Source organism: Eubalaena glacialis, chromosome 18, assembly GCF_028564815.1.
Source record: "Eubalaena glacialis isolate mEubGla1 chromosome 18, mEubGla1.1.hap2.+ XY, whole genome shotgun sequence".
In the NCBI taxonomy this organism is placed as follows: Eukaryota; Metazoa; Chordata; class Mammalia; order Artiodactyla; family Balaenidae; genus Eubalaena; species Eubalaena glacialis.
Genome location: NC_083733.1, coordinates 54,360,832 through 54,377,366, shown reverse-complemented (window position 1 = coordinate 54,377,366; position 16,535 = coordinate 54,360,832). Strand labels below are relative to the sequence as shown.

The window sequence follows — 16,535 nt, the reverse complement described above, 5'->3', positions numbered from 1 at the left end:
CTGCTTTTTACTTGTTGTTATAGTGGATTGATGACTTCCAAGCTCGTTATGGACCAGAAACTGGAAGTCTTATCTCTAGTTGATTTTTTGTAGTGACACGTTTTGATTCCCTCCTCATTTCCTATTTTGTGTATTCTATAAATATTTTCTTTGTGGTGACCAGAGGGATTACATATAACATCCTAAAGTTACAACAATCTATTTTAAATTGATACCAACTTCAATTGCATACTAAAGCTCTATTCCTTTACAGTTGGCTCCTTCTCTTTATGTTATTGATATCACAAACTGAATCTTTATATATTGTGTATACTTTAACCTAGATTTACAATTATTTTTATGCATTTGTTTTTTAAATCTTATTTTAAAAAACCCCCAAATTTCACAAATCAAAATTACATTAATACTGTTTTTATATTTATCCATGTATTTACCTTTATCAGCGATCTTAATATTTTTGATGGCTTACAGTTGTGTCCGGCATCCTGTAGTGCCTGATATTAGGGAGATGGAAAATACTCCATCCCCAAATTCCTAGCTTACCTGTAATGATTTCTTTAATTTCATTCTTTGATTCATGATTTTAGCCAAAAAACAAAATAAAAACCCAAACAGTTCCCAAACATATACACTTCCCAAAAATGTTACCAGTGATTAGGAGCAAATAGGACTTCATGTTCAAATTAGTTTGGATCACACTTGGATAAACCAGTTAAGTGGGAGTTCTGTCTCTTTTTTTTAACTGCACAGTTAATATGCTGCTGTGCATTATAGGATGTGGGATTATAAGGCTATTGCTAAGATGCAGACATAGTATTTGGAGGTAACTCCTAAAGTCACTCATTATATCCACATTCATTTTATTATAGAATGTAACATACTGTTTTGTTTTTAACAAAATATTTTGCAAAGTGCGTGGCAATGGTGAGATGCATTAAACTATAGGTGACTGGTGTTTTCTGGATCGCTAAGTATTTGGAATGTGGACAGAATGGTAGTGATGATAGCAGTGATATCACAGCAGATGGGGTAACAACTCATTTTGAGATCAGGTTCCATGTATGTTGACATATGTAAAATGGTGAATATATGTTATAAGAATATATTAAAAATCCAATTCTAGGGACTTCTCTGGTGGTGTGGTGGTTAAGAATCCGCCTGCCAATGCAGGGGACACGGGTTCCATCCCTGGTCCAGGAAGATCCCACATGCCATGGAGCAACTAATCCCGTGTGCCACAACTACTGAAGCCCATGTGCCTAGAGCCTGTGCTCTGCAACAAAGAGAAGCCACAGCAATGAGAAGCCCGCACACCTCAATGAGGAGTAGCCCCCACTCGCCGCAACTAGAGAAAGCCCTCGCACAGCAATGAAGACCCAATGCAGACAAAAATAAATAAATTTTAAAAAATCTAATTCTAATAATGCTCAGAAAAATAAAGCTCAAGGAAACATAGAAGATATTGGGGCTTGGTCAAACAAATTCTCAACCTTATGGAGTTTAGATATATAAACTCCAGATTTTCCACAGGAATTATCTTTTGTTGCATTTCAAGAATCCCTCACTATGGATCTATTTGTTTTCTGAGTTTGGATAGCACAGAATACTGTGTTTACCTAATCTATTCGACGTCTGTGTTTCAGAAAGTGACTCCAGGCATACCTCAGAGATATTGTGGATTCGGTTACAGACCACCGCAGTAAAGCGAATATTGCAATAAATTTTTTGGTTTCCCAGTGCATATGAAAGTTATGTTTATACTATACTGATGGATAGTATAGGCCCACTTTCACATATTCTGAAGTCTATGTTTACCCTACACTGTGTAATCTATTAAGTGTGCAGTAGTGTCATGTCTAAACAATGTACATACCTTTAAAAAATACCTTATTGCTCAAAAATGCTAACCATCTTTGGAGCCATCAGTGAGTTATAGTAGTAACATCAAAGATCACTGATCATAGATCACCATAACAAATATAATAATGAAAAGGTTTGAAATATTGCGAGAATTACCAAAATGTGACAGACACAAAGTGAACAAATGCTGTTGGAAAAATTGTGTTGATAGACTTGCTCAACGCAGGGTTGCCACAAACCTCCAATTTGTGAAAAACGTAATACCTGAGAAATGTAATAAAGCGAAGTGCAATAAAATGAGGTATGCCTCTATCTAGAGCAAGGATTGATGAACTTTTTCTGTAACAGGCCAGATGATAAATATTATAGGCTTTGCAAACCACTTAGTCTGTCACAGGTACTCAACTCTGTTTTAGTGTGAATGCAGCCAAAGACAATATGTAAGTGAATACATGTGGCTCTGTATTAAAAACTTTACTTATGAACAATGAAATGAATTTCATATAATTTTCCAATATTATTATTTTTCTTTTCATTTTATTTCAACCACTTAAAAATGTAAAAACCATTCTTAGCTTGCGGGCCATACAAAAACAGGCAATGATCTGAATTAGTTTACTGACCCCGGACTTAGAGTTTGATGGTAAGTTTTTATCGAAAGTATTTGATTTCTGAGTTTAGGTAATGGATTCAGATTATGATGAATATCTGTATTCTTTTAATAGACTGCTAGAATAAATTTTCATGTTTGCAGACTTAGTACTATATGACACTCAAATTATTATATTTTTGACATCAGGATTATGTAAAACTCACAGAACAAGATGGCAAGCTTTTTATCTCATTTGATTTGTAAATTCCTTGAATATTTGATAGATTTTGCCCATAAAATGATCTGGCTTGGTGATCTCTTTAAGTAGAGATTACATCAAAATATTATTTCTGCATTGTTTGGGTCTATTAAGGGTTTACATCTTTTGGAGTTAATTCTGTCATTACATTTTCCTACAAATATCACATATTTCATTTGATTTCCAGATATTAGTAAATACATTAATCTCTCTAAACATAATCATGTCCATATATAATTTATATATTCATCTGTCTTCTATTTTTTCCATCAGAGTTACCAATGCTTGTATCTATATGTATTTTTTTCGGACAAAGAAATAATTTTACTTTTTCCTTGAAGTATTTTTGCCTTTTATTTTTACTGATACCTTTTATTCTGTATTTGGATTTAGTTTGCTTTTATTTTTCTAGCATTTTGTCTTGTACATTTAGTTCACTTATTAATAATTATTTCTTTTTTTCTTTTGGCCGTGACACGCAGCTTTTGGGATCTTAGTTCCCTGACCAAGGATTGAACCCCGGCCCTCAGCAGTGAGAGTGTGGACTCCTAACCACTGGACTGCCAGAGAATTCCCTGTTAATAATTTCTTCATGTTTTAATATCCACATGCCTATTAGGCTATACATTTTAATCTAAATACAGATCTGGCTGCCTGTCAACCCTCAACGTTTTTCTACATAATGTGCTTATTTTCATATATACATAATTCAGGGATTGATTTCCTTCTTAACTAATATTTGGAGGGGTGTTATCAATATTCAGATATTGTTGGCTATCATATTTTTTTTTCCCATTCTGGAAAAGAATGTGACCTACATGTGTTCTGCTTTGAGGGGGAAGTGATTATTAATATTTCATGTTTTGCTCTTTTTTGACAAATGTGTTTTCAACTACTATAAATAGGTTTTTTTGATGGGTATGAAATTGTGCAGCATGAAATATGAGGTGTGAATGTAGGCTTATTCACCCATTCTTTGTCTTTGAGTTTTCTTAGGATTTTAATTTTCTTTTTAAACTTCATGCTGAATAAGGAGTAAGTGTTGGTGAGATGCTTTTCTACAAACATTATACCCACTGGTCTTTTTTCATTATAAATTCTTTGATATAAATTAAGGTGTGAACATGATGAAACATGGTAAAAGTCCTTTCCACAAATAATAACAGTGAAAATATTACTGCTAACGTTGGATAACTATCGGCTAGATAGTTACTATATATTAGTAAGAAAGAGTCCCAACCATTTTACACTTAACTCATTTATCCTTACAGCAATCCAAGACACACACCATCAGTATATATTTATACAAAAAAAATTATAAAGCAGCACTTTTTCTACGAGCATTTACTTATTTGGTTGTGTGTGCATGCATGTAAAAAAGTTTTTTTAAAAGGTCTCAAAGGATAGGGCTTCCCCGGTGGCGCAGTGGTTAAGAATCCGCCTGCCAATGCAGGGGACATGGGTTTGAGCCCTGGTCCAGGAAGATCCCACATGCCGTGGAGCAACTAAGACCGTGCACCACAACTACTGAGCCTGCGAGCCACAACTACTGAGCCTGCGAGCCACAACTACTGAAGCCCGTGCACCTGGAGCCCATGCTCCGCAAAGAGAAGCCACTGCAATGAGAAGCCCGCATACCGCAATGAAGAGTAGACCCCGCTCACTGCAAACACAGAAAAAGCCCGCATGCAGCAAAAAAGACCCAACACAGCCAAAAATTTAAAAAAAATTTTTTAGACGTCTCAAAGGATAAAAACAAATTTGTAATAGTGATTATGAGGGAATTGGGAGTTATTGGCAATTTTTTATAGGAAGAAAATGTTCATCAGTTATTTCAGCACTGATATTTAATGTTTTTTTTTTAAGTTTCAAACAAAAAAAGTACTAAAGTTGCATTTAGAAGGCAACTTTTATAACTGCAAAGTTTAAACAGGCACCAAAATGTTTATCGGTAGTTATTTAGCAAAATGATAGTCGACCACAGAAAAGATTATTATGATACCATTAAAAAGAATGATACATAAACATCTATACTTGCTGAAATAGTAGCATGATAAAAGCAGGTTATGGTACAGCATGCATGTCATGATTACACTAAATAAAGCCTGGAAGGATATATTGTGATAATTTGAAGTAGTCATCTCTGTTTGGTAGGCTTACAAATAATCTTTATTCTTTTCTTGGTGTCCTTTTTTTTTTTTTATAATAAAATGTTAATTTTACAAAAGGAAAAAATACAGCTGCCTTCAAAAACAAAGTTATAATTCCACCATGAATTCAAAGATAGCCTATGTAACACAATTTACAGTGTAGTAATTCTGTAGGCCACAGATATAGAAAAGACGGCCCTAAAACATAAGTTAATACAAGCTATATAACCAAAACAGAGAATAAATGGGAAGGAATTATGGAATAAGTAGTTTTGGGATAGAATCTTTTTTTCGGGAAAAGGGTGTTTAATTTAGACCTTGAATTCACATTTTAAAATACATTTGATTAACTTTATGTATAAAATCACAAATACGTTAGAAAAAAGTGTTAACAGAGTGTAATGGGTTGAAATATGCTGAGGTCCTAACACCTGGTATCTGTGAATGTGATCTTACACGGAAATAAGGTCTTTACACATATAATCAAGTTAAGATGAGGTCCTTAGGGTGAGCCCTAATGCAATATGACCAGTGTCCATATGAGAGAAGAGACACAGAGAGAACACAGTGTGAAGATGGAGGCAGAGATTGGAGCAATGTGTCTACAAGCCAAGGTATGTCAAAAATTGCTGTTACAAGAAGCTAGGAGAAAGGCATGGAACAGATTCTTCCTCGGAGCCCCAGAAGGAACCAACCTTGCCAACAACTTTGATTGTGGGTTTCAAGGCTCAAAAACTGAGAGAATAAGTTTCTGTTGTTTTAAGCCACCTAGTTTTGTGGTACTTGGTACTTTGTTATAGTAGCCCTAGAAAACTACTACAGAGAGGAACTTTGATCATGCATTATCTTGGATTTTTTTGTTTATTTTTTGCATTACCTGTTTTAAAAAATATTATTATAAAGGTTATCAAAAGGGCCTATCATTTATCCAATATGAATTCCTTCATGGCGGATGAGGTCAGAGCGACTACCAAAGGCCTTTCCACATTCCTTGCAGTCATAAGGTTTCTCACCAGTGTGAATTCTTTGATGTCGAGTAAGGTTTGAGCCTTTATTAAAAGCCTTTCCACATTCATTACATTCATATGGTTTTTCATCTGTATGAATTCTCTGATGTTGAATAAGTTCTGAGCTCTGAATAAAGGCCTTTCCACATTCTTTACATTCATAGAGTTTCTTGCCAGCATGAATTCTGTGATGGTTAGTAAGTGTTGAGGCACTACTAAAGGCCTTCTCACATTCCTTACACTTATAAGGTTTCTCACCAGTATGCATCCTGTGGTGTTGAATAAGCCTTGAATGTTGAGTAAAGGCTTTCCCACATTCCTTACATTCATAAGGTTTCTCACCTGTATGAATTCTCAGATGTGGAAAAAGTTGTGAACTCTTAGTAAAGGCTTTTCCACATACTTTACATTCATAGGGTTTTTCACCAGTGTGAATTCTCTGATGATCATTAAGGTTTGAGCAATAATTAAAGGCTTTTCCACATTCCTTACATTCATAGGGTTTCTCACCAGTGTGAATCCTCTGATGTTGAGAAAAATATGAACTACAACTAAAAGCCTTGCCGCATTCTTTACACTCATAGGGTTTTTCACCAGTGTGAATCCTCTGATGTCGAGCAACAAGTGAGCCACGACTAAAGGATTTCCCACACTCCTTACATTCATAGTTTTTTTCAGCAGAATGAATTCTCTGATGTTGAACAAAGTGTGAGTTTTGATTAAAGGCTTTTCCACATATTTTACATTCACAGGGCTTCTCTTCATTAATAGTTTTTTGATGTGGAATAAGAAACGTGGGCTGAATAAAAGTGGGTATGTCTTCATGGGTCAACATCACTTGACTAAAATGTCTCTTCTTTAGAGAGAGTAACTTGGTCTCACACATGGATTCCAGATCTGGAAGAAAATAAAAAGGCATACGCTCATTTTTCCTATGCTGAGAAAGGTTAAACTTCTGAAAAAGAAATGCAAAGATTAAGCTGAAAATATTTGGGAAAGTAAATGCTTAGACAGTTCTCAAATATGGCTAGGCAATTTGTAAAATTGATAAGAAAAGCACAGACATTAAGGAGAAGCAACAGAGGAAGTTGAAGAGGGTAATTAGGGAAATAGATGACCTCTATAATCCTGGTGTGGATCAGAATCACCTGCAACTTCAATGAATCCACACTATTCAGGGCCATCCTCCACATTATATACAGTGATTCTAATCATATATACATTTATATAAGCATATACTCACACACAGAGTGTCATACTATATGTTTTGTTATTTGTGGATAACTGTCATACCTATAGGACTACTAAGGAATAAATGTGTTGAAATGTATAAATGGGGGTGGGGGAGGGTCAGCAACTCTAAGCAAAGGGTATGTTGTTGGCAAATTCACACTGGGGGACAGCCCTCAACAAGTCTAGGGTGCTGAATGAAACTGGTGAGAATGGCAGACACGTAAATTTCTTCTGTGAATAGAGCCTCATATATGTTGGGGATTCACTGAAAATAGTTTACCTTGGAATTCTGTGATGCTGATGCTGGGAAAGAGAAATGGAATCTTCAAGTCATGGCAGTTACTAAGAAGGGAGGAAGCTTGAGTGTTAGAAAGAAGAGAATAAGAATGAAACATTCTCTGTGAGAAAATAGGAACTCCATGTCAACATTTTCTGCCACTCTGCATATGTCTGCTAATTACCATGAAAGCACTGTAAGTATTGATTCGGGGCTTACAAATAAATCTTAGTGAGTAAGTGAATTCATAAATAATCTGTGAGTAATGAGGGTCAATTGTATTTTTAATAAAAGGGGGGCATAATTTCTGTTATAAATGGCAGACAGTATATATAAGTTTACCAATTCTTCTTCATGAATCCACAGGAAAATTATAGTAAAAGCTTAACAAGGGGAAAGGAAAACCCCACTAGGACAAAAGATACTGGAGAAGAAACAGTAGCAATAAAACTTGGAAACTGGAAAGCCAATGGATGAGTGATAAGTGACTGCAGACTGGAGAATATCAAATTGAGCCAACAGTGGGTAAATTCCACAGTACTGATTCATGGTGCAAATCCCTACAAATGCACAAGAATTGGAGGCATCAGGCACTTCTAACAGTGGAGTGCAGAGAACAGTAAAAGCTGAAGGATGAGTTCAAAGACTGTATCTCCTTCCCATCCCACAGGACAGGATGATTATAGTTTTTCATTCTCACAGAAAACTAGAAATCTAGAAAAATGGAACCAGAGAAAATCTGGACTCAGGAACATCCAGCATAGCTGTGGGCATGGGTACTGAACTGAGAAGAAAGAATTAACAGAAAATATACATATTTGTGATACAGAAAATACATCTGGTCTTTGTTTCCAGTTCCTGGCACAGAGCTTCAAAAACCACTGGAACTTCAAAAACCACTAGACTGTCTTTTGTTTTTCACAACAAGTGTCTTTTGATCATACCTGAATTATGATAAGGAGGTGATTCACAATGGACCCTTAGTTTCAAGGGATGGGACTGGTCACCACTCCCCACATAATGACACCCCCAGTAAAAAACTTGGCAAGGATTGGGGGAAGCTTCCTGGTTGGTGAACATATCTATGTACCAGAAGAGTACAATGTCAATAACACAAAGTGTGGGTAGTGAGAAGTAAAAGTGTTTTTGTATGTGATTGAAGTTAAATTGTTATCAGCTTAAAACATACTGTTATATTTTTGAAAGCCCAATGATAACCACAAAGAAGATACCTTATAGAGATTACAGAAAAGAAAAATAAAAAGGATTCAAAGCATATCAATACAAAAAATCAAAGAAACGAAAGGAAGGCAGCAAGAGAGGAAAAGCGGGGCAAAAGAACTACAAAAAGGACAGAAAACAATGAACAAAATGGCAATAGTAAATCCTTCAATAATAACTTTAAATGTAAATGGATTAAACTCTCAAATCAAAAGAGACTGGCTGAATGGAGAAAACAACAATATCCAACTATATGATGTCCTCCAGAGACCCACTTTAGATTTAAGAACACAGATAATGGCTGAAAGTGAAGGATGGAAAAAGATAATCCATGCAAATGGTAACCTAAAGAGAGCAAGGGTGGCTATACTTACATCAGATAAAATAGACTTTAAGCTAAAACAGATTTTAAGCTAAAGCTGTCACAAGAAACAAACAAGGATATTATACAATGATAAAACGGTCAATTCACCAGGAAGCTATAACAATTATAAACATACCTGCACCCAATATCAGAGCACTTAAGTATATTAAGCAAACACTGTCAAAACTGAAGGGAGACATAGACAAAAATACAACAGCAGGACACTTCAATAGCCTACTTTCAATAATAGATAAAACAATCAGACAGTAAATCAAGAAAGAAAAGCGACTTGAACAATACCATAGGGCAAATGAACCTAAATGACATATATAGAATATTCCATTCAACAGCAGCAGAATATATTCTTATCAAGCATACATGGAACATTCCCTAGGATAGATCACACGTTAGTTCACAAAATAAATCTTAAGAAATTTAAGACGGAAATCATATCAAGTATCTTTTCTGACTACAGTGGAACAAAACTAGAAATCAACAGCAAAAGGAAAACTGGAAAACTCACAAATATGTGGAAATTAAAAACACACTTTTGAACAACCAATGGCCCAAAGAATTAGAAAATATCTTTAGACAAACAAAAACACTTATGGGATGCAGAAAAAGCAGTATGAAGAGGGAATTTTATAGTTCCTACATTGAAAAAGAAGAATCGCAAATATACAACCTAACTTTACATTTCAAGGAACAAACTAAACCCAAAGTTAGCAGAAGAAAGGAAATAATAAAGATTAGGGCAGAGATAAATGAAATAGAGAATAGAAAAACAACAGAAAAGATCAATGGAACTAATAGTTGGTTTATTGAAAAGATAAATAAAATTGACAAACTTTTAGCTAGATTAAGAAAAAAAGAGAGGAGACTCAAATAAAATCAGAAATAAAAGAGACATTATAACTGATGTCACAGAAATAAAAACTATCATAAGAGAATACCATGAACAATTATACACCAAGAAACTGGATAAACTGGAGGAAATGGAAAAATTCCTAGAAACATACAACCTACCAAGACTGAATCATGAAGAAATAGAAAGTCATGAAGAAACAGAAAGTCTAAATAGAAAGTCTATAACTAGTAAGGAGACTGAATTAGTAATAAAAAGCCTAGGCTCTTCTTTGTTGGGAGGTTCACTAGTGAATTCTACCACACATTATGCCAATCCTTCTCAAACTCTTCCAAAAAAACTGAAGAGCAGGGAAGACTTCCAAACTCATTTTATGAAGCCAGCATTACCCTCAGACCAAACCCAGACAAGGAAGTCATAAAAAAGAAAATTACAGGCCAATATCCCTGATGAATATAAATGCAAAAATTCTCAACAGCACACTAAAAGGATCATACATCATGACCAACTACGATTTATCCCTAGGATGCAAAGATGGTTCAACATACAAAAATCAATGTGATATACCACATTAACAGAATAAAGGATAAAAATCACACAATCATCTCAATAGATGAGACGCATTTCATAAAATTCAACATCCTTTCATGATTAAAAACTCTCAACAAACTTAAAAGTAAAATTGTCCCTATTTGAAAATGACATAGAAAACCCTAAAGGCTCCACATAAAAACTGTCAGAATTAAACAAATTTAGTTTTCAGTTGCAGGATACAAAACTACAGTGTTTCTATACACTAACAATAAACAATCTGAAAGGAAATCAGGAAAACAATTCCATTTATAATAGCATCAAAAGGAATTAAATACTTATGAATAAACTTAAATAGGGAGATGAAAGACTTGTACAGTGAAAACTATAAAACATTGAAGAAATTAAAGATGACACTAAATGGAAAGCGATTGCGTGCTTGTGGACTGGAAGACTTCATATTGTTAAAATGTAATCTACAGATTCAATGCAATCCCTATAAAAACCCCTATGGCATTTTTTACAGAAATATTAATAGAAAAAAAATTGGAAGAGCTAAAAATAATCTTTAGAAAGTGTAAGAAAGCTAAGTGGTATCACACTTTCTGATTTCAAAGTATATGACAAAGCTACAGCAGTTAAAACAGTATGGTACTAGCATAAAGACAATCACATAAACCAATGAAACAGAATATGCTAAGCACATTTTAAAGATTTATTTAACTCATTAATGAGAGGGCCAGAGGAATGATCAAGCTAGTTCCAATTATCTAGGAGAGACTGAGTTCATATGGTATCCTAAAGAAAGAATGCAGGAATAACATCGCTAAGTTGGATACAAAAACGAGTTACTGTGTTATAGGATAATAAAACCATACCCTTCGGCTACCTTTTCCACCAGACGAATCATTCGCAACTTATCAATCTTTTTAAACTTAACATCTAATTTTAAGAGAACCTGGTCCCTAATGAGTAGTAAATAGTAAGTGAAACAATGATACATTTCCCCAGATAATTAAATAATCCTCGAATGGACCTGATAGATGATACACTGGTATGACATTTGAAAGACATGAAGTATTTATCCTTTTGCATTATTTTCAATTTTAGATATATACCCCAAAGTGGGGCATATGTATACCTGTTTAAGTAGTACCAGATGGCTGTAGAGAAAGGCAACACCACTGTATACTTTCACCAAAAGTGCGTAAGAATTTCTTTGTCCCCACCCACAGTTGTCATTATCCAGCTTTCTACTTTTCTAGCCTAATAAGTGAAAAGTGATTTCATTATTGCCTTCATTTGCATTTCTAATTATTAATAAGTATGAACATCTGGTAAGCTTATTAGCATTTTAGCTTTGTTAACCTTTATTGGTATTTTTATTGGGGTCACTAACTTCTTCCTCTTAATTAGCAAGTATCTTCTAGTCTACTCTGCATTAAATTTATCTATTGTGTCCTTCATTTAGCAGAAATCCTTAATTCTGATGTATTTCCAGTTCATGTTTTTGCTGTATGGTTTGTACTTTTGGAGTTTTATTTATTTATTTATTTTTAACAATATTTACTTAAAAGAAAAAGGGAAAAAGAAAAGCTTCAAAACCAGAGCGTGATGCCCTGTTAAGTATGTCTAATATGCATTCAAAGTATTGGAAAGCAATTTTACCAAAGGGCAATGTCACTAGGACATGTGGACCGTAATTACAAAAGAAACTTTGAAACATAAAGGTGCCCATGGAAAAGAATAAAGAGAGGGAACAATGGCAAGGACACAGAACAATGAGCAGGTGCTTTGAGAGTAAGAAATGACTTGGACATTGGCCCAGGGCTGAGGTGGATATCTGGCCAACAGTCTGGGTTCCGAAGGGGAAGAATACAATTAGCAGGATTCGAGAAGGCACTGCTGCAGCCTCCAAACAAGTCTCTAGTTCTCATTCCCAAGTGGATATGCTTTCCAGATTTCAACAAGGTCTCCTTGGGAGGATTAGCTCTCCGCTGTGTAGTAATAATACAGAATACCTAAGAGAACATGGCCTATGATGGGGAAGATCCAACACGACCAGCAGCTTTTACATGTGTTGCTTTTTGGAGGGTCCTTGCTACCACTTCCATGTTTTTTTGTTTGTTTGTTTTTAAAATATTTATTTATTTTGGCTGCACCGGGTCTTAGTTGCAGCACGTGGGATCTTTAGTTATGGTATGCATGAGGGCTTCTTAGTTGCAGCACACAGACTCTTAGTTGAGGCATCCATGTGGGATCCAGTTCCCCAACCAGAGATCGAACCCGGGACCCCTGCATTGGGAGCACAGAGTCTTACCCACTGGAGCACCAGGGAAGTCCCCCACTTCCAGGTTTAAAGTCATTCAGAGGCACATCACCAATATAGTACTGCTTGAGCACTTCTCTGGCCTCAGACGAGTGGCCTACATCTTCAAAGCTTTCAGTTGCATCTCCACGAGCTTGTTCCAGCAGAACCTCTTCTCCACCAGGATGCTCGTTAAGAAAGCAGGTGACATCACAGACTTGCCCATGGATCACCAGCCATATCTCCTTCAGGGAGTTGCGCTTTGCCACCTCCTCCAATCAGTAAAAGGTAACTGAGGTCTCGACCCCCTTGCCCTTTCCCATTGCTGCTGCTTGCTTCCACAGTCGCCACTGGGCCTAAGGTAGCTCTTCTCCACCGCTATCCAGGTTTCCACTGCCAACTTCCTTGAGGTAGACTTCGTGCTCCTACTTTTGGAGTTTAAGGTAAGTTATCTTTCTTTGTCTGTTTTTCACAAAGATTTTCTCTTTAAAAAGTTTAAATATTAAAAAATTTCCTTTTTAAATAATAGTTTTACCTTTCATGTTATATATTTAATACTATTTAATTAATTATAAAAAAGTGGAAAAAGAATAAACAGAGACCATGTGGAAAAGTATGGGGCCAAGGAAAGATAGAGAAGGGAGTGAGTAAGCAAGTAGGGAGGAAAAGCAATAAGAGAGACACAGGGAAATAAAAACAAAAAAAGGAAAAATACTCCAGAGGCTAAGCAAACCTTGGATCTGAAAAATAAGAAGGTGATATTAGATATTAAAAAATACAAGCCAAAGAAATAAAGACACTCGTACTGGCATTATACCATAACAAGACAATAGAGTGCAGAGAAAGACTCATATATGCGAATTTATTACCCAATAAAGATGGCACCAGAACTCAATGAAGAAAGCGCAATTCTTTTACAGATGATAGGAAAATGATTCAATTTATGGAGGAAAAAAATTCTGGATCCCTGCTTATAAAATATTTAAGGCTAGCTGAGACCTACTGAGGGCAAGGAAGGAGATTCACAAACTCCTGCCTAGGTTCCTAGAGCTTTGTTGAATCCAGAATTCTCTCTCAATGGAGGCATGGTCTATTTCTATCACTATCTCGATAGGTTACATCTACTTCCAAGGATCCAACAATTAATTTCTACTTGAATCAATACCACTTCTGTATTTTTTGACTGTTTTATAACTTTCTTCTGAGCTTCCTATTTGTTCTTGTTTGCTGAATTCTACTTTGTAGAAATAATTTACAGAAATGTTCTAGCTCCCACATTAAACAATGAATTTCTTAATAAGTCTACATATTTTTTAAACTATGTAGCACCTAGCAGACTACTTGCACAAATTAAAAAATCAAACTTTTTTAGAAGACTGTTCCAAAATGTTAATTCTCCAGAAACTGATGTATAAATTTATTGTAACCTTAATCAAAATGTCAGCAGTTATTTTTATGTGTGTGTGAATATTAATAAGCTGATTCTAAAATTTATAATGAGGACTTCCCTGGTGGCGCAGTGGTTAAGAATCTGCCTGCCAATGCAGGGGACACGGGGTCGAGCCCTGGTCTGGGAAGATCCCACATGCCGCGGAGATACTAAGCCCGTGTGCCACAACTACTGAGCCTGCGCTCTAGAGCCCATAAGCCACAACTACTGAAGCCCGTGTGCCTGGAGCCCGTGCTCTGCAACAAGAGAAGCCACCGCAATGAGGAGCCCGTGCACAGCAACGAAGATATAACGCAGCCAAAAATAAATAAATTTATGAAAAATAATTATAATAAAATAAAATAAAATTTATATGAAAATTACCAAGAAGAAGCAGCAGGAGAACTTGCTCTGCCAGATAATAAGCCTTATTACAGACTACAGTACTATTATAGTGTGGTATTGGGACAAAGGTAGACAAGCCAATGGAACAGAATAAAGTTCAGAGACAGACTCACTGATATGGCAACACATGATTTATGACAAAGGTAGCATTATAGAGAGAGGGAAAAAGTCTTTTCAGTATACACTGCCTGGTCAATTGGATATTTATGTGGAAAAATAATGAAATTTGACCCCTACCTCATACTATATACAAATATCAGCTCTAGAAAACTGGAAATCTAAATGTAAAAGGTAAAAGAATAAAGCTACTAGAATATAACACAGGAAGCATCTTCATGACTTTGGGGTAGGCAATGAGTCCTACACAGAACACAAAAAGCAACAACTATAAAGGAAAAGATAGATAGATAAGCTTGACTACTTAAAATTAATAAAATCAAAAGACAGCACTAAAAGAATAAGAAAGTAAACTATAGACTGGTAGATGATATTTACAAAGGCTCATATACAGAATATACAAAAAACTCCTTCAAATCTCTAAGAAAAATGAAGACAACCTAATGAATAGAACCAAGAAACTTAAACGGGCAAGTCACAGAACACACACACACACACACACACACACACACACACACACACACCCTGCAGAATGTCTAAAATTAAAAGGTCTAGCAATATCAAGAACTGGCAAGGGCTTCCCTGGTGGCGCAGTGGTTAAGAATCCGCCTGCCAATGCAGGGAACACAGGTTTGAGCCCTGGTCCAGAAGGATCCCACATGCCACGGTGCAACTAAGCCCGTGGGTCACAACTACTGAGCCTGCTCTCTGGAGCCTGCGAGCCACAACTGCTGAGGCCCGCATGCCTAGAGCCTGTGCTCCGCAACAAGAGAAGCCACTGCATTGAGAAGCCCGCGCACTGCAACAAAGAGTAGCCCCTGCTTGCCGCAACTAGAGAAAGCCCATACGCAGCAACGAAGACCCAACGCAGCCATAAATAAATAAATAAATTTATTTAAAAAAAAGAACTGGCAAGAATGCAGAGCAATAGCAACTTTCACACTGCTAGTGGAAGTATAAATTGGTATAACCACTTTGGAAAACTGGCATTATCTTTTAAAATTGAACCAACACATATCCTATTACCCAGTAATTCCACTCCTGGGTATACACCCAAAAGAAATGTGTACATATATGCACCAAAGGAATGTTCACATAGCTAAAAACTGGAAAACAACCCAACGGTCAATAGTAGAAAGAATATTTATTTATAATAATTAGCAATATATAATACATACTATTAAATATATTCATAGAATGGAATACAGCATAGCACTGAGAATGAACTAACATCAGCTATATGCAATAACATGGATGATGTGTCCCATAAACATAAAGTTGAGAAAAAACAAAGGCAAAAGAATAAATACTGTATGATTCCACTTATATTCAGCTCAGAAAAAGGCAAAATTATTTCATGGAGTTAGAAGTCAAAAGGAGGACAAAGAGGCTAGTGATTGGGAAAGGGCAGAAAGGATTCTAAGGTGCTAGTAATTTTCTATTACTTGTCTGAAGTGGTGGTTACATGGATGCATTCACTTGTAATTCTTCACACTATACAATCACTCATGTAGTTTCCATGTGTATGTTATATCTGAATTTTTTTTAATGTAAAAAAAAATCAAATGTTTGATAAATGAAACAATGAACTACTATCCAGGACAATCTGGTTAATGAAGTTAACAAATACTTGGAAAGTAGATAAAATGAAAACCAGTATTGGAACACATACACACAACACACACACACTTCTTAGGGTGGGAATATCTACTGTTAATACAAGTCTAAATGCAGCAGATCCTATGAAGGAATGAAATCTAAAAGGTAGGTAGAATAACTCTTGGAAATGATAAAGGAAGGTGCTTGCTACTTTGGACTGGGAATAAAGTATAAGAGAAAAAAAGCAAGATACCTCTTTTATGGAAGGGGGCTTGGGTTTTTGAGGGGCGTTTTCTGATAACATCTTATATAGGTAAT

General features: G+C 35.7%; 1 protein-coding gene and 1 pseudogene across 1 annotated transcript in view; both read right to left on the bottom strand.

Moving 5' to 3' along the window:
* Nucleotides 1-16,535, bottom strand: part of LOC133078883 (zinc finger protein 383) — a 191,138-nt gene that overhangs the window by 168,912 nt on the left and 5,691 nt on the right. The window contains exon 4 of the mRNA XM_061174065.1: nucleotides 5,830-6,765. Within this exon, the coding sequence (XP_061030048.1) occupies nucleotides 5,830-6,765 (936 nt within the window). The remainder of the gene's footprint in view (nucleotides 1-5,829; nucleotides 6,766-16,535) is intronic.
* On the bottom strand, nucleotides 12,286-16,521 carry LOC133078861 (cytochrome b5 type B-like; annotated as a pseudogene).